Source organism: Myiozetetes cayanensis, unplaced genomic scaffold (genome assembly GCF_022539395.1).
Source record: "Myiozetetes cayanensis isolate MyiCay16 unplaced genomic scaffold, myiCay2020 scf4, whole genome shotgun sequence".
Lineage (NCBI taxonomy): Eukaryota > Metazoa > Chordata > Aves > Passeriformes > Tyrannidae > Myiozetetes > Myiozetetes cayanensis.
Window position 1 is genome coordinate 42,115,547 of NW_026087631.1, and position 26,269 is coordinate 42,141,815.

Here is a 26,269-nt window from a genome sequence, read left to right on the forward strand (position 1 = left end):
AAATGCTAATACAGTCCTTAGGACCTTATTGCATTTTGATACATTTTATTTTTCCAGTGAGTATTTAAAGATGACAGTCTCTGCCACTGTGTACTTTGAAGAAAAAAAAGAAGTGTTGGGCAAAGGAGAGATAGAAGGAGGTCAAAATTCATTTTTGTTTTAAAGCAAAAAGAACAAAGCAGTGAAATTATACCAAAGGAAACAAAGCTAGTTAAATTTTATTTTCCAAAACTCCAACCTAAATAAGCATGTTAAATAACCATCCAAAAAACAGTGCTCACTCTATTAGCAGATGCACAACTTATTTAATCAAACAAATAACAGTGAAATATTATCAGAATTATTTACATGCATATTTACAATGTGTGTTCTTTATAGTAGGTAATTTCTGGGAATATTTGCATCTGTTCTTGGTAAGTTTTTCTACTCAGTCTAACCAGTATAGGTAACAGCAAACAAACTGAGTTTGGCAACAAAACCAATGAAGCATCCTAGGAAAACTAACATGATTATATGGGGTCAAAAAAAGAGCAGTTGGCTTCAGAATGTTAACATTTATGAAATAAATGTATGTACTCCAATTACAAAGTTAAATCAAACTACATAAAATTAGAAGAATAAAAGAAGTTACAAGCGTTGCCAGAAGGTTAGACCTGTTAGATGCATTATTGAAAACAAAAAAAAAAAGAAAAAGAGCACTGTGTGTACGCTTGAGAAGCATGGATTCAAACATAACTACATTATTGTAGTCTTGAAGAACACAACAAATTACAGCATAGTTTTTGCTTGTAAATTTGAAAATGAGCTTATCTGAACCAAAGATCTTGAAAGCACCTCACTTCCAAAATACTGCTTGCTTTTTCACATATCAACATATAACATTTATTCCAGGGAAAAAACCGAAAACTCCAGATCTCACTCATACATGTTTTGAAAGAGTAATAAAACAGAAATAAACAAAACAAAAATCCATACACAAAACAAAACTCTCACAAACCACATCTCATGATTGTGATCTACAAAAAAAATTAATTTTTTCCTTATTTGAATCACACTCTTCTTAGGGGGAAGGGAAGGAATCAAACACAACATATACGGTACATGGTAAATAGAATGAGTATATCCCCAATATATACTAAAGCAAACAAGCAAGCAAATTCAGATCATTATTCTTTCCCTTTCTTCCTCAAGGGAAATTTTATGAGGCAATTCCCCATTAAACTTTAATTTCAATTATAACTTCTAAATAATTTTTATTGCAGCCAAAACATTCTTCAAAAAACATTATTCATAAAATAAACTATGATATATACACAACATTTTAAGTTACAGGGCATAAGTTTACAATTTTTGGCAGATTCTGTTAAACAAAATGGAAATCGTATAACTTTAGTATTTGAAGAAACTAAAGTTCCTCATTTTGGTACAAATATTTTGTGTCCCCCTGTATTCTAACCATACCTAAACAGGTTTAATAAACTAACGTTAACATGTAACATCTCACTGTTTTCTCTCATGTTCTGATTCTAGACAGAATTTTTCATATGCTTCTTCAATTTCTGGATCCATCTCATCATCAATCTCATCAAAATACCTAAAGAAAAAAAAATCACCAAAGGTGTTAAGTTTACATACAGATTTTGAGAACCATTTGTGTAGATGTCAAGAATAAAACAAAGCTTTATAAATGACTGTATTTATTACATTATTTTTAAAGTGGATGAAGAAGAAAAAATAATGGGTACTAGGAAAACAAATAAACAGAAAGCTCAAAGCAGCATAGGTGTGTACAAATACCTACAGTGTTTGTCACATTTTTAGATATCTTCTGCTGCCCAGTTTAAAAGACAGAAATAGTTCCCAATATATTTGTGATAGAAAATGCAATCATGCAAGCCAAGCTTCCCAAAATTTACTAATGCATCCATACTGATCTATTTACAAAAAACATAATTACCAACATATTAGTAAGGTCAACATGCTAGCTCAAGGAATATGTTTATATAGAAACCCTGTGTTCCTGTTTATTCATATTTAAAAGGAGGCTTCCTACTGCACCTGCATTACACTACCTTGTATTATAGGGCACCTGGACTTTCAGAAACAATCAGTCTTATTTAGGTCAAAGGAAAGACTGGATTCCATTAATTAAGTATTGCACAAAATGGAGACTATCATAGCATTTCAAAACAAAGCTAGGCAGTGATGGGCATCATTTCAGCTTTCCCCCCACAGTATCCTGGGAAGTAACTTGTGTTTTCCTTGTTTTCTCCATATCCAACTCTAATGTCCTAACCATAGACTAGGACAATAGAGTTGTAGCTTGAACATGATAGTGTAATTCTAAACAGCCTTAAGAAAAACAGTCAGCAGCTACTGACTTGCCAGAAGTGTGCATTAATTTCAGGTGCTCAGTTTACTGCTTTCAGTGTCTCAGTTCTAAACCGTGAAATCGGGCGTGTCTGATCTGCACAGAGGCCATAAATGTGTTTCACACAGAACGTCAGCAAGCCATAGAAAATGTGTATGAAAAGGTTTTTTACTCCAGCTTGTGCACTGAAGAAGCAATCCACATACATATTTATTTGTTCCTTTCTTCTTGCAGAAGCGTAGGCTTCGGAAGGCAGAACCCTCACACAGAACCCTCCTCCCTGATGTCAGTCGTGAGAAATAGCTGACAGAGAATCAGCAGACATTTATCTAAGCTTCTCTTAAGCCTTCAACAAAGAAGGTTACAGAGTCACCTTGCTTTAAAGTTGACTCAGAGTGCTCTACATGTCACTCATTGGATCTGCTGTGTTTCTAACTGCTGTCTGCTCCAATTTGCATTTATTCTTCTAAACACAGAGGTTGACCTGGGTCTTTTTTTGATCCCTCTGTATGAGCTTGTTGATTTCTGATGACATCTCTTATTTATGTTCCAAATTTGCCACTCCCCACAGCTAGGCACAATCTAAAAGTTTTCTAATATATTAATACAAATATCGATCCAGGCTTGCACTCTTATCACATGTAAACACAACACTGAACATGGTCTTCGGTGTCAAACCATGATCCTAAGGTTGTTCCCTGTGAGTCCAAAGCTCAGAACAATTTATTTTAGACCATATTTCTTTTACTTATTTTACATATTTCTTTGTTATAAACTGACACCAGAAAAGTCAGACTACATTTTCACCTACTGCTTCCCCTTTTGCTTTCCTAGCTCTACAGGAATACTGAGAAGTCCTTTAATTCAGCACTGCTTGTGCTGAGGAGAGAAACTTAAACTCCTTCCTTTGAAAGACTGAAAATTCAGTAATTATCTCTAGCTGAGAGGTTTATGTACATCAGTCAAATGAATTTAGGTTGCCTCACTATTAACACTTGAAGGCTTGGTGCTTCATTTTGATTGCAAATTTTTTTAAAGTGCAGAAGTTTGTTTGTATATGTGCATAACTATTTGAAATGTAACTATCCTATTCAATTGGATAAATATGAAATTGGTTTCAAACTTGTGTGATTACAATCCAATTTACACCCAAACAAACACATCTACTCTAGAACTAAGTAACAATTATCTTATTTAATTTCATTTTTGTCAAGATTGGAATCCTAATTCTGCAGTATCACAGAATCACAGTAAAAATAACTATTACTAAAGAAAACATCACTAAAAAAGAAAACATACATATCCCCAGGTCCTGATAGGTCTGCTCCATTTTCTTCATAATATGGAAACAAATCCTCTCTTTCAAGCAGCTCTTGGTATTCTTCTTGATAATCTGGTGAAGTAAAAATAAGATTGAGTAACATATAAGACTAATCCTCTAAATTAATATACATCTATAAACTTTGAAAATAGGTTAGTTAATGATACCATAAATGTCATGAAACATATTAACAGGAAAAGCTTGCCCTACAATGTTTTCTCAGGACATGATATGAACTCTGAGACTGATGCCTAACTTCCCACAGAATTGTAAAGGTAGTGACAGATGTCTTTATGTCAAATGATGCCATGCCACATTGTGCTCAGATTACACATAATAAAGAAATGAAGGAAGAAAATCCCTTTTGCCACAAACAATAGACAAACAGAAGAAGATTTGAATATTGCAAGCTTCCTGGAGAGACTGAGTGCTGAGGACTATTGCACAAATTCTTCTGAATTATATGAACTCAAATGCACATTCTGCATTTCAAACATCTACCTTCTTTTAATACAGATTAAAGCATGTGTTCCACAAAACCAGGAATTCAGACAGAATTCTGTCTTGCAAGTTGTCTACGTTTCAGATGTTTGAAGAACATTTTATGTACTGCAACAGGCCATAAACTTAACAGGCCATACAACTTTTTGAAGATGATTGAGAAGGCAGGTAAACTAAACTTGTGACATACCTGGGTCTGCGGCAGTGAAAGGAACACCATCAGATGTGTAAAATGTTGGCTCATTCTAAGAATAAAGTCACACAAAGTTATACATATTCAGAAACAGCTCTTTGTAGTTTTGAGTAATGTGACTGACTAATGAGATATGACTCAAATTAAATTCACATTAATTTCAGAAACTGAAATATCCATGTATTCTTACCATAAAATAGTTGGGGTCATTTTCAGGGGTAGCTTCTGTATGTGGAGTTGTTCCGTGAACTCTACCCCAGTTACTAGATCGCAGTTCTACTAGTTTCAGAAGCTTATGTTTCACATCTCTGAAATAAAGAAAACCACTACAAAAGTTACAATGTTTTGTGCCAAGCAAGGAATTGGGCTTCTCTTACTGTGCAATACAAGATAGTTAAATCATTCCGAAAAAACGGTCTAGAAAGGACAAAATTTGGTCCAATCTGCAGAAAATTTTAAGTTAAATTCTCATCTGGAAGTCTAGATGCTTTATGTTTCAACTATGAGATACTCACCCTCTCCACTTCCTCTGCTGTTAATTAAGGAGCTCATATGAAAAAGGAAATGGTTATTGTTTTTATTGGGATACCACACCTTGCAGCACAACCTGGGGAACAAATCCTTTTCTGATGAAAGGAAAATACTGGGAGTAACAGGGGGATGATCTTCAAATTTTACTTTAACCCTTTATTCTATGCTCCTAACTTTAGCCCTCCTCATCGTACTGAAATGTTGTAGTCAACAGTGAGAAGTAATGTCCCCAGTACATTAGATACCATCATCCATTTCATCCCTAAAATAAGAGAAATTGCCTTCTTTAAAGCAAGTCTGTGGAGAAGAGTCTCATTAAGGAATACATAAATAAATAAAATTTTTGGTTGTTTTCTTACTTCAAATGAGTTTGTTGCTCTGCGTCTTTGAAATCTCAGCTTGTACCATCAATTTTGATTCCTGAAGCAAAATTTTTCTTATCCTCCTTGGGGGAAGCTCAATTATAACCCACAGATAATATGAGCTACCTCTTGGTTTCTCCTCCTTATGGCAAGAGATCAGTGTCTGACCCTACTACAGGTTTTTAGCGAGCTTGCAAGAAGTTGAGGATGAAGCACAGCAGAATCAGACAACCTCACGCACACAGTGGATTGGTCAGCCACTAATATATTACTAATACGTTCGTCAACTACTCATTTTTTCCAGACCACAGTCAAGACTTTGGCAAAAAGGTGTGTTATCCAGAAGAAAATGAAAAACAAAACAAAACCACAAAGCATATTTCATGTTGCCTCTACATTTATAGTGATTCTGTAGGTATTTGATACTGCTACATATTTAATACTGTTTTGTATATATTTAATCCTGTTAAATTCAGATTTAAAAGTATAAACTATGAGATATGGCCACTACTGTCTCTTTGTATATACTTGCTTTTAGACCCTAAAGCACTTATGGAAGATTTCAAGACCTAAGAGGTTAAAAAAAATAAAAATAGAGTGGAATATGCACCTCTGTTAAAAGAGAGAATACAAAAAACCCTTCACAAAACCAAACCAAAAAATCCGCACACCTCTTCAACTGAAAAACACCTTTTCTTTTTTCACATGTTCACCCAAACATCATGTTACTTTTAGTAAATAAAGATAATTTTTTGGACCTGTTCATTATTCTTGAAGATTTTCATGGTGTTCTGTTCAATGTAAACAAAATACTGCATACAAGTTTATCTTCTCACCTGCTACAGTTTGCATCCAACACAACATTTTCAATTCTCTGAATCACTTCCTCCATATCATTCTTTCCTTTTTCTTTCCAGGCATCTTCTAAAACTGAGCCTGTCAACTAAAGACAAGGGATTAGTATTTTTTTTTAAAGAAATTTAGAAAACCTTAATAAACTGGTAGCTCAAAGAGATTCTGTAACAATTCGCGATGCTTAGATGCATTAGGTGACTACCTGAGGGCTGAAGCTCCCCATTGCCTACATCTCTTTGTTAAACAGATTAATAGACCTCATAATAATTTATTTTAAACTACAGACAGCATAGTAACTGTATGAACAGTAGAGCTTTATGTTACCTAGAAGCTCACAGCCACTTCTTTCAGTCTTGAAATATGATTTTAAAACAACCCTTCGGTGACAGTGATCTGATCTTACTTAATGACATACTATAATAAAGGAAACCTTACTTTTGCAGCTGATGCCACCAGGTTACATAAGAACGAATAGTTTAATAAACTGTAGAAACATTGCAGTCAACTTGGCTAGCATCACAGAGGATTTCATCTGGGTATATATAAAGGAGACCAGAATTATCTGATCAAGCCACCCCAAACTTTAATAAATAAAGTCTGTGAAGCTAAAGCTGCTGCTGAGAAAGCTTTAGCAGCAGCCTAAAGCATAGAACTGCTATTGATGAAAGCCTTTTACTACAAGAATAGGTACTTCATTGAGTATTCAGTATTTATATTAAAGACTTAAATACGAAAAAACTCGGTTTGCCACTATGACCAAAGTTAATAGTAATCCCTGATCTCTTCAGCATAAATATTACATGATTGAAAATGCTTGAAATGGCACCTGATCATACAAAGGAATAAAATCCTAATATAAAAGCAAGATATATTAGTCAGCATTTGCTTAGTATTCACAGTAGTCTACTGTTGTCCTACCTTGATCCTAGATAAATAGGTAATAGCATTAAGAAGGTCCATTAAAAATAAACATTGTACAGCAAAGAGGTGGAAAAACTGTATCACTGTATTAAAATGAAAAGATAAGACACTTATTGCTTTAGTAGTAAAACCAAGGTTTTATGAGGTAGCCCAGTCTAGCTACATGTAAACTCAACATTTGTAGATACTCTAGGACACCAGAAAACACATGCATTCAAAAAGAGTCCCTTTGTTCTGTAACACCTTTTAAATACTGCAGTGTGTCAAAATGATCTAGATCACTCTTGGTTTTTTTCAGAATGAATGCTATGAAGCCAAATCTCCACCTTCATTGGAAAATGACTGAAAAACATCACTGCAAAACTTCCTGGTCTGTGTATTGCATGTTTGAAAAGGTTCTTCAGTGGGCCTTGCCCTCAGGGAAGCACTGTCAACATGACTGACCACAGGAGTGAATGTGCTCATTGAGCACAACCTCATGCTTGCTATGAAGCAACGTGCTTAAACATCCCAACTTCAAATGAAGGTTTTAAATTGAAAATAACTCTCTTCCTTACTCTCTATTTACCATATCAAAAGAAGCTGTCAGAACTGAAATTCAAGATGGAAGAGGATGAGAAACAGCAGAGTGAGGAAGTGTAAAGAGTGAGGAGAAACAAACAATCAAAAATCTTCAGAAAAAGAATGTCTAGCACTTAATTTTTCATTCCTAAATTAAACTGTGTTTTCCCAACTATGAGTATTACAATACCAGTGAAGATAAAAGTTTCTCCCTGCATAGAGGGTAACATTTTTTTTCTTTAGAAAGTAACATTTACAAGCAAAGAGGTTTGTTTTCATCATGAAAGACAAATACATATATTTCTATAACAGTGAGGACACAGACAAAACAGAATAAAATAACACATATCAAGAATCTTTTGCCCCAAAAAGTGGTGGACCCTAATGGCCCAGTGTCCTTCAGAACATAAAATGCACCCAAGATTCCAAAACTCATCCAAGCTGGCTACAGTTTTCTCCCACACCAGAAGCAGCAAAATGAGACCTTAAAGGACTGCTTACTCCTTTGCACCTCAGGTTCAGTTTTATTTCTCTTGTTTGTACAATGGTCTGGTTTGTACAAATGGCCTTGAATTTACTTTTAGAGCATCACTTTACTTTTCTTACTGGCTCAATTTCGTAATGGTATTAAGGAAAACAAATAAAAGTAGTTTGCTCTGCTAATGATGTAATGCATAAAACCCTATAAATGCTTCTTCATTTGCAGTTTACCCTGCTGTTCCTAAAGCTAGGAAGGTTAAAAACCATGATTATAGTAGTGTCTCACCTTCAGGAGTTTCACTGCACATATCAAATTACTGTCCACAGGATTAGAGAAGAGTGCATTTAGTAATTCCCGAAGACCTTCTTGAAGAATTTCTGCTCGTGTTACCTGTCCCTTCGTTCCTTTAATCTGCAAAATATATATTAAAAACCCCCACGTATTTAAAAGACTTGAGTTTTAGAAATTAATCTAAGCACATTTTCTCTCTTGAATGCTGTGTGGTTTATTTTGTGATCAACATAGTTGATCTCTATGGTGGGAAGAACATGCTTGGCATGCAACCATTTTAGAATGCAGATTTTCACAGAATCATAGAGTGGTGTGGGTAAGAAGGGACCTTAAAGACCACCTAGATCATCCCCTCCCTTGACCTGCTGGCCACACTTCTTTTGATGAAACCCAGGATGCAGTTGGCTTTTGGTGCTGCAAGCGCACATTGCTGGGTAATGTTGAGCTCCTTGTCCACCAACACCCAAGTCCTTTTCAGCAGGGCTGCTCTTGACTAATTCTTCACCCTGTCTATATTTGTGTCTGACCCAGCTGCAGGACCTTGCACTTGGCTTTGTTCACACAGGCCTACCTCTCGAGCCTGTCTTGGTCCCTCTGGATGGCATCCCTTCTCTCCAGCACATTAGATGTACCACATAGCTTGGTGTCATCACTAAACTTACTTGAAGTACTATCCTTACAATTCTGAAATAACAATGCATGTCTAGCATTTTGTTTCTCTGCTAACAAATTGCTAAAAAAAGCTACCAAATGCCTCTCAAATGGTCCACAAAATATCAAGATCTCAGAACCCCATGCTCTTTTCCACACTGTGTATTTTTTACAGCTGTGGTGGTTTACTTCCAGAAGGCATTCTTTATGTATTTAAAAAGTTATAGAAAATGGTTTAAACATAAATGTTATACTCTATAGAGTATGGTAAACTCCACAAATGGACAACTCCCTCTCCTTCAAACTCTTAGCACATCTTTCTTTTTTTCTTGTAGCAAGTGAAAAGTAGATTTCAAAGACTACTTATGAACAGAAATGGAAGAGTCAGAGAATGATTTTCCTCATGGTAGCAGAACACTTTTATAGTGTCTGCTTAAATCAAACCATTGAAATAATCAAGTCAAAAGTATATTCTTAAGTACACTACAGCAGTTAGTGAACTTGGTGAATGCACAGCCATAAAAGAAAATTCTGTAGACTTTTTTGAACATATCACAAATACAGAAAACCAATACAAGATTTCATGCTTCATGCATAAGCCATAGAGTCAACCATCAGAAGAAATATCTTTAAAGGTCTCAATTTTTGATTTGTCATTCAGAGGATTTCCACATCTTTCTCAAGGGTTTGTTAACACCTCCTATTAATGTCTGAATACCGAATTACATGGGTTATTGATCCTGATCTGCTTCTGCTAAGCTGTAACATTTCATATATTGGTTAAGTATAGTCACATGGGGGGTTTGCCAGTAGAATAAAATATCAAAAGCTTAATTTCAGAGGTGTTTTATGGTCAGTTCTTTCTATGAATGTTTACACTTTAATTTCTATACACTTCTAACGATTTTTTTTGGATTGTTTATGTGTTTCTTGGACAAACACATTATAAGGAAACTGTTCTGACATTCTTTTACTTTATTCCCCTCTGCCTTCAAAAAATACCTCAAAATATTTCAGTTCAGTGTTTACCTAAACACACCAAAAAATAATGAAGAACCAATTAACCTGCAATTTTCTTCTTACCTCTAAGTTAAGGTAAAGTTCAGCTAAAAACAGCACAAAGGAATGAAACTGTTTTTTAGTAGCCTCGTCACCTTTGGTAGCTTCATTTCTGTTTTCATACTCTGTTCGACACCTGTAAACATCAAAACAAAATCATATCATCTATAACCATTCTAACATACGTAATATGCTACTCATTTAAGGGAATGATGTGAACTTATGACCTGCATGAAAACTGTTACATGCTGAATGCTGGGGACTGTGATGTGTGAAGGATATGAGAGGCCCTCACAAAGGAACAGTGGATTTTCATCCCTTTAGACAATACATATGATTACATGGCTATGTGTTTAAGTAGTAAGATATCTGATGCAGAAAAATGAAACTGAGCAAATTAAAACACATAGCAATGAAGACAGTTAAATAATTTATACATTAGAGTATCATAGAATCAGCTGGGTTGGAAAGGACCTCTGAGATCATCAAGTCCACTTGATCAACAGATACTAGACCATGGCACTAAGTGCCACATCCAGTCTCATCTTAAAAACCTCCAGGGATGGAGAATCCATCACTTCCCTGCGCAGCCCATCCCAATGCCTGATTACCCTCTCTGTAAAGAATTTCTTCCTAATATCCAACCTAAACCTCCCCTGGCAGAGATTAAGACCATGCCCTCTTGTCTTCCTGACAGTTGCCTGGGAGAAGAGACCAACGCCCACCTGGCTACAGCCTCCTTTCAGGGAGTTGTAGAGAGTGATGAGGTCTCCCCTGAGCCTCCTCTTCTCCAGGCTAAACAACCCCAGCTCCCTCAGCCTCTCCTCACAGGACTTGTGTTCAAGTCCCTTCACCAGCCTGGTTGCTCTTCTCTGGACCTGCTCCAGCCCCTCAATATTCATTCTGAACTGAGGGGCCCAGAACTAGATGCAGCACTCTGGTGGCCTCACCAGCGCTAAGTACAGGGGAAGAATCACTTCCCTGCTCCTGCTGGCCACACTGTTCCTGATCCAGGCCAGGATGCCCTTGGCCTTCTTGACCACCTGGGCACACTGCTGGCTCATGTTCAGCTTCCTGTCAATCCAGACTCCCAGGTCCCTTTCTGCCTGGTTGCTCTCCAGCCACTCTGTGCCCAGCCTGTAGCGCTGCAGGGGTTGTTGTGGCCAAAGTGCAGGACCCAGCACTTGGCCTTCTTGAACCTCATCCCACTGGAATCAGCCCAACTCTCCAGTCTATCCAGGTCCCTCTGCAGAGCCCTCCTGCCTTCCAGCAGATTGACACTCCCTCCCAACTTGGTGTCATCAGCAAATTTGCTGATGATGGACTCAATCCCCTCATCTAAATCATCAATAAAGATGTTAAACAGGACTGGGCCCAGCACTGATCCCTGGGGAACACCACTGGTGACCGGCCCCCAGCTGGATGCAGCCCCGTTCACCAGCACTCTCTGGGCCCGGCCCTCCAGCCAGTTCCTCACCCAGCACAGAGTGCCCCTGTCCAAGCTGTGTGTTGCCAGCTTTTCCAGGAGTATGCTATGGGAGACGGTGTCAAAGGCTTTGCTGAACTCCAGACAGACACATCCACAGCCTTCCCCTCATCTACCAGGCGGGTCACCTGATCATACAAGGAGATCAAGTTGGTCAGACAGGACCTGCCCTTCCTAAACCTGTGCTGACTGCGTCTGATTCCTTGTCCATCCTGTAGGTGCTGTGTGATTGCACTCAGGATGATCTGTTCCATAACTTTGCCAGCCACGGAGGTCAGGCTAAGGCCTGTAGTTTTCTGGGTCCTCCTTCCAGCCCTTTTTGTGGATCGGTGTGACATTCGCCAACTTCCAATCCCATCGGTCCAGAATGTGTAACAATAGCACAGGCACTCAAATGTCTACAGAAATAGACATGTTCCCCCTTCACGATGCTGCCCACATTGTCTTAAATGCCTTTATGCTTATTTAATAAATTCTTTTTATCTCACCCTTTTAAATGACAGTGATATTGCAATTCAGGACACTGAGCTGAGTGGTGTAAGTGATATTCCAGAGGGAAGGGGCAGCACACAGTGGGATCTTGACAGGTTTGAGAGGTTGCCTGTGCAACTCATGAAGCTCAACAAAGCCAAGTGTAAGGTTCTGCACATGGGTCAAGGCAATTCCAAGCACATGTACAGGTTGGGCAAAGAAGTGGTTGAGAGCAACCCTGTGGAGGACTTGAGGGTGTTGGTTGATGAGAATTTCAACATGACAGTAACACACTTGCAGCACAGAAAGCCAACCGTGTCCCAGGCTGCATCCAAAGCAGCGTGACCAGTTGGACAGGAGATTCTACTCTGCTCTCATGAGACCCCACCTGGAGCATCGCATCCTGCTCTGAGGTCACCAAGGTAAGGACACAGACACAGTGAGCAAGTCCAGAAGAGAGCCACTAAGTTGATCACAGGGCCTGAGCACCTTTCCTATGGAGACATGCTGAGAGATTTAGGGTCATTCAGCCTGGAGAAGAAAAGACTTTGGTGACACCTTACAGCACATTCCAGTACCTACAAGGAGCCTACAAGAGAGCCAGAGATGGACTTTTCACAAGGGCATGTAATGATAGGACAAGAGCGAATGGCTTCAAACTGAAAGTGGGCAGGTTTAGATTAGATACTAGGAATAAATTCTTCACTGCGAGGGTGGTGAGGCACTGGAACAGGTTGCCCAGAGAAGTTGTGGGTGCCCCATCCCTGGAAAGTGCTCAGGGCCAGGCGGAGTGGGGCTTTGAGCAACCTGGTTTTGTGGAAGGTTCCTTGTCCACAGGAGGGGTGTTGGCACTACAGGATCTTTAAGGTCCCTTCCAACTCAAACCATTCCATGATTCTATAATTTAAATATAAATACACAGGATTAAGACAATATGGCAATGAAGTAATTTTTCTAGTATTCAAAAATATATAGAAGTTTGCATAGTAGTCCAAAAACAAATTCAAAAAATAAGTGAGATAAAAGGAAGGCCAGACAAATTCTGATGTATTCTCAATGATTGTGTAATGGATTAAAAAATAGTAGAGAAACTAAGAAATCTAAAGAGTTGAAATTTCGTGTAGAAACTTTGCTGAGAAACAGAAGAGGATCTCTCTCTGGTCATATTGTTGGTTGTTTATTCGCACACACCCTCTCTCTTCTCAATTTCATCCATATCAGCAATAAAAACCTAAGCAACTTTGAATTCATGGCTTCAGGGTGCTAAAATGAATGTTATCTACTGGGTTTGCTTCAAAAATCAGGAACTAGGAAATCCAATATACACAGGGACTTGCTTTCATTTCCAAGTAACACTCAGAGTTAAAAAACCCAAAAACATTAATTTTGAAAGCAATGAAACAAGGGAAAAATGAGTATTTTCAGCCTCTGTATGTCTTGTTTGCTTTGCACTGTTGCTTTGCAGTGTTTACATCAAAGACTTTTCTGCTTCTCATCCTACCCCACCAGTGAGTAGGCTGGGGTGCACAAGAAGTTGAGTGGAGACACAGGATAACTGATCTCGAGTGACCACAGTGATATTCCATCCCATGTGGTCTCATGCTCAGCATATAAACTTGGGATAAAGATGGCTGGAGTCTGCTGTTCAGGAACTGGCTCGGCATGGGTTGGTGGAGTAGGTGGTCAGCAACTGCATGGTGCTTCACTTGTTTTGTATATACTAATTCTTTACAAAACAGAAAGACATGTAAGAAAGTAACAGGCTTAAAATGACCTGCTGATACTGACCTTTGAAGTAACAACTGCCGGAAGTTCCCACTTTGTGGACTAATGGTTAGATGGTGAGATAGATAGTTACACAACCGTGCTCCCATGTAGGAAAAATTTGGGACAGATGTGGCCTTCCGAAATAAAAATGGAAAAATAAATTATTCATAAAACTAATGATTAATCTATCAGGAAATACCTTTAAAAGCTTTTTTGAAATCTGTGCTTAGTAACACTTGATTAGACAACTGAAGAGCAGAAGAGTAATGATTAACAATTACTGTTTGCCACGTTCAGTTTTGTATCTCATCAGCACTTCAAAGTTCATTTTACTGTGATTTTGTGGCTCTAAGAAAACAATCACCATTATGCCATGTATCTTCAACTCTACTTCTGCATTGTGACCTACAGCCAAAGAGCTTCTGAAGGTCACTTACACACTCTTGTACAAAAAAATCAACACTGGACATTAAAACACTTTTTTCAAGGACACCACATATTTTCTCAAGGAGCAATGTAAACCTGCTTAGTTGGGTTAAATTAAGATAACTAAAGCAGACACAAACTTCAGCAATTTTAATCATTTTGTGATAAGCCAGGAAATTAGTACCTGGGCCTCTGCTCAAGATAGAAGAATAAGTATATTGACTTACACTTAAACACTATCCTATCCTGACATACAATCAATCTAAAATTAGATACCTTGGGATAGCAGCACAGCTTTTTTGCACTAAGTTATATTTTTCACATAACTTCAGACTGGTAACACTGTGTTTCTCAGCTGAGGAAGACACAGTAAACCCTAATGCTGGACTTGTTTTTAAGTTACATTAGATGAGAGTCAATGTATTTAAAATACAAGAAGTTAAAAATAGCATAAAATCCTCTTTTTTTCTTCCAGTAAAGTTATATGGAATATTTTAATCTTTTTGTAACTATCCTCCATGGGTTCAAAAAAAGGATAGGAAAATGATGCTGCCAAACATAGCACAGGTGATTCTTCATGTCTAACTAAACTGTCTTCAATTAAATGTGCATTAATTTTGTATAATAATGAGAAACTTGGAACTCTACAGTTCTGTACAATGACCAAACAGTCATTCCACATTTACATACCCCAGATTAAAATATTCTGCAGGTATCTGCCCTTGAACAAAAGTCTGCATTCAAGGCAGAACTTGAAAGCAACAAACCCATGAGAGGGTGAGACACCCAATGTAATAAATAGCAAGCACAAGTGTGGCTTCATTCTGTGCAGTGAGCCCAAAAGACAGCAACAGCAGCTCATTTGCTAAGCAGCACATATTAAGCTGTTCTTTCCAATGGCTCCCCCAATTAGTACAGAGTTCAGCTCAAGGTCTCTGTCCTCATTTCCATGGCCATCAATGGGCCTGGACCTAGTTACCCTCAGATGAGCTTTCCTCTTCTCCAGTTATGCTGTTCTGAAATAGGTATATTCTAAACAAAGCAGAAAGAAAGCCTATCAATAAAGAACTATTCCCAAGGGGTGATGTGCACAGTACGTATGAACCTATTTTTTTTTAGTACCAAGGATTTAAGAATATTTTAGAATTATGAAGAATTTTTTTGCAGGATTGAATAAAAATATAGAAGTCTTACACTGCAGCATAAGAGTTTCAGGTATAATCCTTTAATTAATCACTGTAACTTCAACTGTAGTATTTTACCAAGAGCTACAAATACTTAAAAAAGGAAAGAGCAAGCTGGGGAAGTGTATACAATCTAGGTAACCCACATTTGAGCTACCATTTCAACTTATTGAGCAAAATCTTTCCCTCTATGTTTCAGTTTTCAAAGAAAAAAAATCAAACCATTAAAATACTACACAAGTACAATGACATAAAAAGTAATACTGGGATGCATTCTTGGATACTGTGTAACAGAGGCATAATATCTATGTTATAAGACAGAATACACAGACTACCTGCTGATAGATGAGTTCAACAAGTTCTTGTAAAGATTCATCTGTAGTGACCCAGCCATTCAGTGCCTCAGCAAAATGCTCTATTTCAGTTTCAAAACAACCTGGTTGCTCGGTGAGGTGATTTAGGAAGTCTTGTACATATTCTGCCAAAGTCAGATAGCCATCATATCTATCTTCAAAGGAAGAATCCTGTAGAAGTGAAAGAATATACCAGTCTCTTAAAAAGAACCTTGAATAATGCTGTCACACATACTATCTCCAAAAGTAACTGTACAGCCCTCAATTTTCAGTCTCTGCGTACTTGATTACAACATTTTTGCAGAGCACAGACCTAACCATATCACAAAGCTCTTATCATCTGATCATCTTAAACAAGTATCTTAAAGACATTGGGGTCTTCCAGCAAAACACTGGAAGATGGATTAAACAGAAATCAGTCTCCCAAGTTGAGTGCAAGATTAACTAACAAACAAAGTAAGTACATGTTAAGGGTAGGACTACCAAGCCAAGGCTCAACACCCACTCCTGATGTGCACACAAACTGTACTGTGGATACATGAACTGCAGAAGGAAAAAACTGAAAATTTGAAACAAAGTATTTTGGACTTAAGTATGTACAGTGCTTCAAAAGATGGAGGAGAAATTGAAGAAATACAATGAATACAGTGTCGTGCTGCCATGTAGAAAGTACAACTAGGAAGATTGATATTTTAAAGTCAGCATATTTGCATCTCTTGGCAATAGATGAAAGATTACAAGGCATGAAATGAAACTATTCAAATGGTATTGCATTAATTTGCAGCTACTGAGGTTAAAAACCAGACAGTAAACACACCTGTTCCCTAAAGACATTAGGGGCTAGCACAATATCACTTTATCAGTGCTTATGCTCCCACCAATGGGACAGAGGAATGATGATTTTGTCCATTCAAAAATGAATGTATATAAGTATCTAACATCAATACTGTTACAAATTATTATGATGTGGTATATGAGTGGAATAGCAAAAAAAAAAAGCAGCACAATTTGTGATGTCACTAATAGCAACATAGTACAAATAATTCACTCTGTCACACTACACAAATGATTGTGAAAAGCATCTCATAGATTTCAGAAGAAGCCTAAGGAGGGACTGCTAAAAAATAACTTACAATTAGCAATTCAAGACATAAGAGAAACAAACAATATCAGAATTCTCAACTGATCTACTATTTAAAAATGTTTAAAGTGTACTATCTACTGCAATGAAAAACTGAGCTAAAATGATAAAACACTTCTTCTTTATGTAGTGTACATAAAGTAACAAGATTTATAAGTATATTCTCCCTCTATCCCTCCCTTAATGAGGGGTTTTCATTTAGTTTATCTTCAAAATGCCTCCATCTCTCCTCTACTGTGAAGCAACACGGATTTGTGAAATTTTTTTATCTCAGTATAAACTGTGAGAAAGACAGATACACACTGCTGAAAATCAAGTACTGACATTTATTTTATGACTTGTGAAGAATGCGTGGGAAAAAAAGCAGACTTTCCAAAATTCCCCAGATGCATGTCATAAGGTTATACAACTCTAAGCTAGTGAGGTGGGGAACACACTGATGTAACAACAGTAAAAACTAGAAAGATTTCCTACGATGTTCAATTAAGTAAAATATTTGCTCAGTTAATAATACTAAAGACTAAGTAATTTAATGCTGCCCATCAGAAATAGGAAAAAAAATTGAGTTTATGGAAATAATAGCCAACTGTTACTGCCCACAAGGATAAAGCCTTCAACAACCTGATCTGAGCTGAGCACAGGAATTTCAGAGGTCCTTTTCAGCCTAAAGTATTCTATGACTCTAATGGCTTAGAACTTATAAAACCAAAAAGTAAAAGCTAATAGGCATATGTGTGACTTGCTAAACACTCTGTGTTGCTAAAGGAAATAAACTTTTACAGGGCAATATTGGATGGCCCAGTAAGAGTTCTGTACAATAAACTTAAAATTATTTTATTCCACAGAACTATTACATTACTGTGCAGCTACTGCAGCTTATTCATATACAGCTGAACTAGTGTCGCTTCAAATAACCTGTTTGAAAACTCTCCAGCCAGGCTGCAGAGCATGCAATTGCTGTAGCTTATAAAAGAAGCTGCTCTGACAGTCCTCAGATTGTTATGAGATCTCCATCAGCAAAGAGGAAGGTATCTTCCTCTCATACTCACTTGGTAGTAATTCAGTCTCAGAGGATAATGAACGTAAGGGACCCCAATACCATTTGGTGTACTGGTGTTCCTGTATCCTCCTACTTACATTTTGTAATTAATAGGCTAAACACAGAGGCTAAAGTCTGTGCCATGTTCATCTATCTGTATTAATTATGCAACTCCCAAAGAAGCCTATGTTTTAGTAATTATGCCAGGGAACTGAACAAATGGGAGAGAAAAATGAGTAATCCAAATATGATAATAAAGTTGTATATTGCTAAATTACTTACACTTGATACTTTAAAAAGGATCTAAATTTAGCCCAGTAACTTCTAGACATAAACTACTTGCATTTCTCATTGTCAGATTTAACATAAAGATAGCATCATACACTGTATCAACTCATGGAAAATAAACCAAATGGCTCTTGAATATTTTTAGCAGAAGCTGGCTAACAGAAACCTGCAAGATTACACATTCATTACAAATTTATGACTCCAAGCCATGGAAGTCAAACAGAAATTTCTCATTAATTTCAGTAATTTCTCCATCAAGCCAGGGCTGTCTAATTCTTCTCCCTAATGTTTGAGAGCTATAGGATGGGATCCTGGATTATTCACAACAAAGGAGTCACCAATTAAAAGACTGTAGATTTGCCTCTCTTCTATTAAGTGTCACTTCACGAGTTTACAGACATAAGAATAGAAGGCTAAATCGGTACTAAAACTCCTCTGATTTACCTAAAGATAAAGCAGAAATTCTACAGAAAAGATTCATGAGCCAAATCTGCTCTTGGACTCAGTTTCTTTACATGTGCTGATCACCATTTTCCTCTATCTTGTAAATTCACATTTTCACTTAGGAACTTCACCACTAATCGTTGATTTGATTTCTCTTCAGACTTCTTCAAAAAAAGCTTTTCTTCCCTTCAGATTATATGCACTTAACAAGTTTACAGTAAAGTTATTGGAAATTCAAGTACTAAGACTGTTGCATATACAAAACAACCTGTGCATGCTGACTGAAGTTAAGTGGCATTCTTATGCTTGGCCTTCTTTTGGAAAGTAATTGAAATGAAAACAAAAAAAAGGCAGGCAGGAAGGATAGTGGAATCCTAAAAAAATAAAAATTTAACTCCTCAAACTCTTAAGTGAGAGCATCATGCCCTTCTCTAGTCTACTGTAGACACCTACAATTTCTGATGGGTTGGACTCTCTGTGGAAACAGAGAATTCCATAAAAGCCTTTCTCCAAAGTCCTGGTAAAGTTTTTCTGAAAATTCTAGTAAGAATTGTATGCTCTATCCCTTAAGCCATCTTCACAGGTAATAGATAGTTTTGAGTATCAGAACTGATTGGAAATAAATGATCTAATAATCAAATGTTATATGGGTATGTGGTAATTATAATAATGTACAATTAAACAAGAAATCAATACTACTTCTAAAACAATAAATGTTTAGTAGCAAAACCACTGTGCATTTTAAACGAGAAATGCAAGTTTTTAGATATAAAATTCCAGAGAACTTTACAAATGAAAGCTAGAAAGCACTAATTTTAATTCAGAGAGAATGAAGTTACTCAAAACTTTATCTTGATTCAAATTTTAAAAACTCATGATCAAAAAGTGTGTAATAATAAACTGTGCTAAAATTTCCTATTTTTATTGCAAGTGAGGTCAGTTTATGAAATTAATTCAGTCACTAAAGTAAAAAAACCCAATATTTTGTAATTGCAAAGGATGAAAGTCCGAAATACCACTGTTTTATGCCTAGTATATTCTGATTAAAGTCCCTGCAACATACTTTCAAATAAGCATTCTAGGTTTTGTTAACATTTCAAGAGGTATTTTTATTAATAGATGAGTCACATTCATAGCATATTCCAACAACATAGCAACCAGGAACTCCCACATGCTTGTGTGTTTTTGCAAAACAGCTGAAAAGCAACATTGTTGGTCTTGAAACTTTGCAATTTTAAGTGTGCAGTACATATACCATTCAAAAGGGCCTTTTTTTTTTTTTTTTTTTTCTTGAAACTAAATGACTTTTTTTAGAAACCATGTAACCTCTACTGGGGCAAAGTAGTTATTTTTCCCCTAGATTCTCTGAAGCACATTCATATTGGCATTCAGTTCTATATTGTCAGTAGGCTTGTATTATCCAGGAGAGTAATTATATTCAGTGGACTGACAAAACTGGTAGAATAAAGGTAACACCAATTTTACTGGGGAGGAAAAGATTTCAAAACACCAAAACCCCATATTTAGCATTCAAATAAAGTATTTTTATACAAGTTGTTAAAAAACTATTTGCTTCAGCATCGTTGTTTTTTATCACTTGATTGTATTTGTAAAAGTAATAGTTCCCACCTGTTTAGAAATAGTACCAGAGTTTGCCCACTTGTGTAACAAAATGATATTCCAAGAATTCACACAGATCTTCCCTGGCATAGAACTACTGAAGCGGCAACATGGAAGACAATGGAGTAGAAAATAAAAGTACCAACTTCTGTTACATGATGCAGCTACAATATTGATCCGAGATCACCTTTAGTGTATCTGGAAATGTATTTCTTACTAGGTGTGTGGGTAAGTAACTGCTACTAATGAGTGTAACCCTATTTTTTTGTCCTTTGGTGATACAATACCACTCAAGGAATTAAAAGACACATGATGATACATTGTCTTAGGCAGTCATGACGAATCATACCCGTGGCACAGGAAATTCAGGAAAAGCAAAGCCTGTGCTCATAAAAGCTGAAGTTCAAGCTTTCCCCTGCACCTTCTTCAAAAACCTGTGAACTCTGCATAAAAATGCACTACAGCTTTTAATCAAAATGCAGTGTAGATGTCACTACAACAGAGACAGTCACAAAAAAACCCAACTTACTTTCATGCTAAATGTAACCAATGCTTGGTGTAACCAACAGGGAATGTGGCTACCTCAGCAAGCTTTGGCAAAATATCCCACACTAAAGGCTGTCATGTACACCATAATATTTGCCCATTACCACTTAACATTCTGGCTGTAACGCTGGAGGTTATTATGACAATTTCTGCAATCTCTTCAGCAAATGCAGATTTCAAATTATCTGATATAAAACATCTCAATAAAACATTGTTAACTGGAATATAAGCAAATTGGCATGTACTAAGGAAAAAGTTAAAACACTCACTGTGAAATTCTGATTGAAATTCTGGTTGTATCCTGCTGGATAAAATTCAGGCGCTTTAGCAGACAGCTTTGATGTTACTACAGAAGCCACAGCCAACTGAGGTTCAGCCATTTCTGGTCCAGAATCAAGAACTGAAACCTTATCTTCTGATTCAGATGGAAACCCCGTCTTTTGCAGGTGTTCTGAAAAATTTTTGTTCACAACTTTTCTTAGAAATCACTAAACTAAAATGTATTCACAATAGTATGTATTCACTACTATGTAAACCCAGAATACATTTTTACTTCAAATATAATTTTTCTGTAAATATACTCTCAAGTTTACTTTAAATACATAGTTTTTATTACTTTTCTTAAATATGTTAAAGTTTTCATTTGAGCACACTCTAGATGTCTTTCTATGTGATAGAAAGTGAAGGGGACCAAAAAAAAGGGAGAAGGGAAAGAAAGAAAAAAGAGCTCTTCTCTCTTGTGAAAACATGTTTTCTGAAAGAGCTAACCCAAGAAACTAGTAAATCTGTTTATGGTATGTTTGTTCATCCTGTGGTTTTTCACAGATTTCAGATACAAGTTCAAGACTTTGGAAGGTTAATAAATGAAAGATACCACTACTTTTTAGCCACTTATTTTTAACAAAATGCTCAGAGACACTTAGCTATCATTGTTCTCTACACCATTTGCCAAAACATCCAGTTTAAGGTGTTTTTAAAATGCTATTTTTCAAACGCATCATGAGAGATTAGCTCATAAAGTTTATTGAAAACAGAACCTGATACCTACCTGAAAAAGCTGACCAACAGACAGTGTTTTGTGTTACTGTTGGGTTGGGTTTATTTTTGCGCAAACCTTTAGGCTGGAGTTCTTCAATAGGGGGAAGGCTGAGACCATCTGTGGTCAGATTAACAGATGGATGAAAAGCACACTCAGATGGGGGAGAACGGCAGAGCGGGGGGAAGGACGAAGAGTGTTGCAAGCAGCTGCACTACATCACACCTTTACCTGGGCCAGGTCCGTAACCTGTGTCCTGGTTTTAGCTGGGACAGAGTTAAATTTTCTTCTGAGTAGTTGGTACAGTGCTATTTTTTGGATTCGGTATGACACTAATTAGTCAACATGCTAATGCTCTGGATACTGCTAAACAGTGCTTACTTTAAATCGAGGACTTTCACTTTCCCACGCTCTGACAGCAAGAAGGTGCACAAAAAGCCGGGAGGCAACGCAGACCGGACAACTGACCCGGACTGGCCAAAGGGAAAGTCCATACCATAGAATGTGGTGTTCAGTATATAAACTCCCCTCCTGGCACCAGTCGGCCAGGAGTTGCCGCTGCTGGGGGATGGGCTGGTCATCGGTCAGCAGGTGGTGGGCGACTCTGCTGTGCACCACTTGTTTCTCTTCGGTTTCGTTCCTCTCACCCCTCCCTACTCAACCAGGTGTCCCCCAGCTCGCCGGGGCTTCCCACCCCGCCTCGGCCTCAGCGCGGTGCGTGGCTCGGGCACTCGGGAACAGGACCACCCTCCCGCCGACATGTGCCGGTGCCCCCGCGCCGCTCAAACCCGGCGCGGCGCCGCCAGGAGCCCAGCAGGTGCCCAAGGAAAGAGCAAGCGAGGGGAGGGTGGTCCGTACCTGTCATCCCGGTGCCCAGCGGCGCCGTCTTCGGAGGCCGCAATGGTTCCTGCTGCGGGAAGAGGCCGCCCGCTTGGTGCTGCTGCTCCTCGGCCGAGCCCGAGCCGCGGGCAGCGCTGCCCCCGGGCCGGGCCCCGCCGCTCTCCGGCGCGCCCCCTCCCCGGCCCGGGCCACGGCTGGCACGGGGCGCTCGCTCGAAACTCTCCGACATGCTGAGGCCGGCGGCTCGGGCGCTCATGGGAGGGAGGGAGCGGGGCGGGGGCCCGCGGGGGGCGGGCGGAGCGCGGGCCCGCCCCGGGCCCGCCCGGCCGCTGCACTTTCGGTTTGGCGCTGCTGTCGCGCCCGCCCTCCGAACCCGCGGCAGCCTGGAAACGGTGTTTCCAAAGCCGCGATATTCTCTGGGATTGATCTCTCCACGGGGAAAGCGGGCGAGGTGGCCGTAAGAGGGCCAAGGCTTCGGCTACAGCAGAAGAGCTGTAGCCACAGGTGCATCGCGCCACGCTGAGCGCACACAGCTGTTTCTAGCAGACAGGGGTGGGAAAGCTGCGGGTGAAATTCTAAATTTAACGCGATAAAGTTAAGCCTCCAACATGACCACATCATTGTACGGCTAGGGCTACTAAATATAAATGTCTGCCCAGAACAATGTCTTTTCATGTATAACTTATGTACGATGTGATAACAAATGCTCTTCTGATTTAATTTTTAAAACCGCCTTCCATGCCAACAGGAACAGACTGAAAAAGATGGTCCATGTAATGCATCTTTCTAATATTATCATATTAACTGTGAATGATCCAACTCACATGTCCACTTACAGTTTGATTCTTCTATTTTTGTTCAACTTCAGTCCGGAGTCTTGCTCTACTTGTTCTGCACATTCCAGATCACAATCTACTTTCAAGATGAGGAGAGCAACTGTGATCTGAGGTGCCCCAAATACACCTCAGCTGATCCTGCTGGCAGTGTTTGTATTTTGTCTCCCTGAACAGTCTGATCTTTGCTGACCTTGCTACCTGTTCCTGCCACAAAATCAAAAGGTTGTGTGGTGTTGGGTTGAAGTCTGTTCACCACTCATGAGGGAATGAAAAAATAGGCAAGTATGTATGAAACGTTTTTAAAAAAATCAGAACAGCACTGTCTTGTATTAAAAAAAAAAATTCAATTGGACTGTAAAATGGTGCCTTTAGAAGTCAAATTCCTACTGTGTTTACTATTACACGTTACCATTTTCAATTATTAACAGGGGGAGGGGCAGGGTGTAACATATTTTTTACTTCCCCAAGGTATGAATTGGACTGATTTTGGTTGAGATAAAAAGGTGGCCAGACATTAAAGGTGACACAAGTTAAAATTAATGAGACGTATGGGAAAACTGTTCCTAGGCAACCCCTTCTGAAAGTAAAGAATGGTAAAATAACATATCTTTACTCTGCAACTGGAATGAGAGACAATGCAGGAGGTTTTGTCAGTCTTGTAAACAATTGTCACAACCAACTTAAGAAGTATTACCAGTCCTTTAAAGATCACAAATTAGCTATATTACAAATATTTAGTGTTCTTTTGTTATTTCAGCTCTAGTTTTAAAGCCTATATTGTGACCTCTGTCCACATCTGTAGACTTTACCTTAACAGGAGATAAAAAAACCTTGTATTAATGTGAAAAAGAAAGATGAAATTCTGCATCATTATATACTGCAATCACTTTTCAATATGTCAATTTTTAAAGAAAGCAAATTTCATTCTTTAAGGCATACACCTACGAGGAATTAAAGAAAACTTTTCAGCTTTGGTCATAAATGTAAATTCTTTTCACTTAGCAGATATTCTATATTATCTTAATTTAATGACTGTTTGGCAATTACTTACCACTTAGAGTGGAATGTGATCCCAAGTCCATATTTTTCTTACAGATGTGCTACTGAAGTTTGCATGAGAGCAATTGTGTTTGACTGGAACAAAATTAAGAAAAAAAATCAGGCAGCTAATTCCAAAATTACAATCCCTGAACACTGCCTACAATAGTATGCCCCTTTAGACTGCCAAAACATTCTAAGCAGAATGGCCTGAGTAACTCAAGTCCTGTCAATTACTTCAAGCCTCTGAGACAAACAGTAGAACACTGAGATCGCTAAGCTAGTAAGTATCCTAAGCACTCAACAGCCGAATTAAACTTTTCTCCAAAAGCAGTTAGGAGCGCTTCTAAGTATCTACTAGAAGTTACCCACTTTGTCCTAAGTGTCTTACCTAATAGTCTGAAGCAGTTCAGAACCAATACTGCAAACAGCTTTGATGCCTGGTGTTGAGAAACCATACACTGTAACCTTGTCATTATTCAGAACCCAGGCATTTTTACATGCTTGTGTTTGGTTTTTTTTATGCTGATAAGATATAATAATTAGGAAAAAAAAAAAAAGAAAAAAAAGGAGAGGGCCAATTCTAGCTTTTAAAATGGAATTAATAGCTGAATTATGCTGATCCCTATCATACTGATGAGGTATGTTATTGGACTATGGGCCCAACAGTTATTGAGCCCAAAACATAAAGCACAGGTATAACCCGTAGCTCTAAGTGGAATCTTTCATACAAACTTATTTAAATCACCATAGTGAACAGAGTCTTGTAGTAGTAGAGTATCCTAAAATATCCCTCAGAGACTCATGTTTTCAGTGCTTATCTTCACTTCTAGTCCCAGCTCACCAGTTAGGAGCCTCGCAGCTGTGTGACATCTCCAACAATGTGTGTTTTGCGTGAGCAGTGACACAGATTTACAGTAAATTAAAAAAAAAAAGAAAAAACATGCCTAATTTACGCATGGAAACCACAGATTGTATGAAGATAACATATGCAGAATCGTGTGAAGTTAGACTCCATATTTAGGCAATGGGCAGCCTGAGTAGTTGCCCTCTGAACTGCCTCTCCAACCACATGCTCTCTTCATCCAGCCATGCATTATTTGCAGAGCTACAGAATCACAGAGTCAATTTACAGGTCGGAAAAGACCTCTGGTATCATCGAGTCCAACCTATGATCGAACAGAACATCACCATGTCAACGAGAGCATGGCATGAGTGCCAGGTCCAGTCTTTCCTTAAACACTTCCAGGGACGGCGACTCCACCACCTCACTGGGCAGCCCATTCCAGTGTCTAACCCCCCTTTCTGTGAAGAAATTCCTCCAAAGCTGCCACAGCTCCTCATTTCCTCTCACCCCCCCTTACCGCATCTACCACCTCAAGTCCAACATCTCGCTGCTTCATCACGCATTTTTCAGAAGTAACAATAACGAAGGCAACACCACCTACGTGCTGTGGCGTTAGTCCCACGTCCAGCACGCGTCTCTTCGCCAGCCTCGACCTTCCCCTTCCGGCACCTGTCAGGCACCGTGGGCTGGACACGGTTATCCCACTATCCCGCTATCCCGCCGCGGGCTCGCCCAGCACCGCGGGAGCCCCACGCCACCACCCCTCACACGCCGCGTGACGCGGCCGCTCCGACCCCCTTACCCCCCTC

The 26,269-nt window shown here is 38.6% G+C and overlaps 1 protein-coding gene across 2 annotated transcripts; it reads right to left on the bottom strand.

Moving 5' to 3' along the window:
* Positions 1–202: 202 nt before the first annotated feature.
* Positions 203–26,215, bottom strand: PAIP1 (poly(A) binding protein interacting protein 1). 2 transcript variants are annotated; one of them, XM_050329504.1, is made up of 12 exons: positions 26,062–26,215; positions 24,627–24,709; positions 21,133–21,314; positions 15,768–15,956; positions 13,844–13,956; positions 10,123–10,234; positions 8,383–8,508; positions 6,116–6,222; positions 4,577–4,694; positions 4,384–4,438; positions 3,671–3,764; positions 203–1,594 (listed from the first exon to the last, which is right to left on the bottom strand). In XM_050329504.1, the coding sequence occupies exons 2-12, from the start codon at positions 24,655–24,657 to the stop codon at positions 1,501–1,503; spliced, it is 1,221 nt and encodes a 406-aa protein (XP_050185461.1). In that variant the 5' UTR covers positions 24,658–24,709; positions 26,062–26,215; the 3' UTR covers positions 203–1,500. The 2 variants fall into 2 exon arrangements, with proteins under 2 accessions (XP_050185461.1, XP_050185460.1); XM_050329503.1 differs by lacking the exons at positions 24,627–24,709; positions 26,062–26,215 and adding an exon at positions 22,758–22,985.
* Positions 26,216–26,269: the final 54 nt, after the last annotated feature.

Coding starts and splice junctions, on each gene's coding strand:
- PAIP1 (XM_050329503.1), bottom strand. CDS start 22,968: ATGTCGGAGAGTTTCGAGCGAGCGCCCCGTGCCAGCCGTGGCCCGGGC. Junction 4,695..6,115: donor TTGGATGCAAACTGTAGCAG/GTGAGAAGATAA, acceptor TCTTTATTTCAG/AGATGTGAAACATAAGCTTC. Junction 3,765..4,383: donor TTTCACTGCCGCAGACCCAG/GTATGTCACAAG, acceptor TTACTTCACCAG/ATTATCAAGAAGAATACCAA.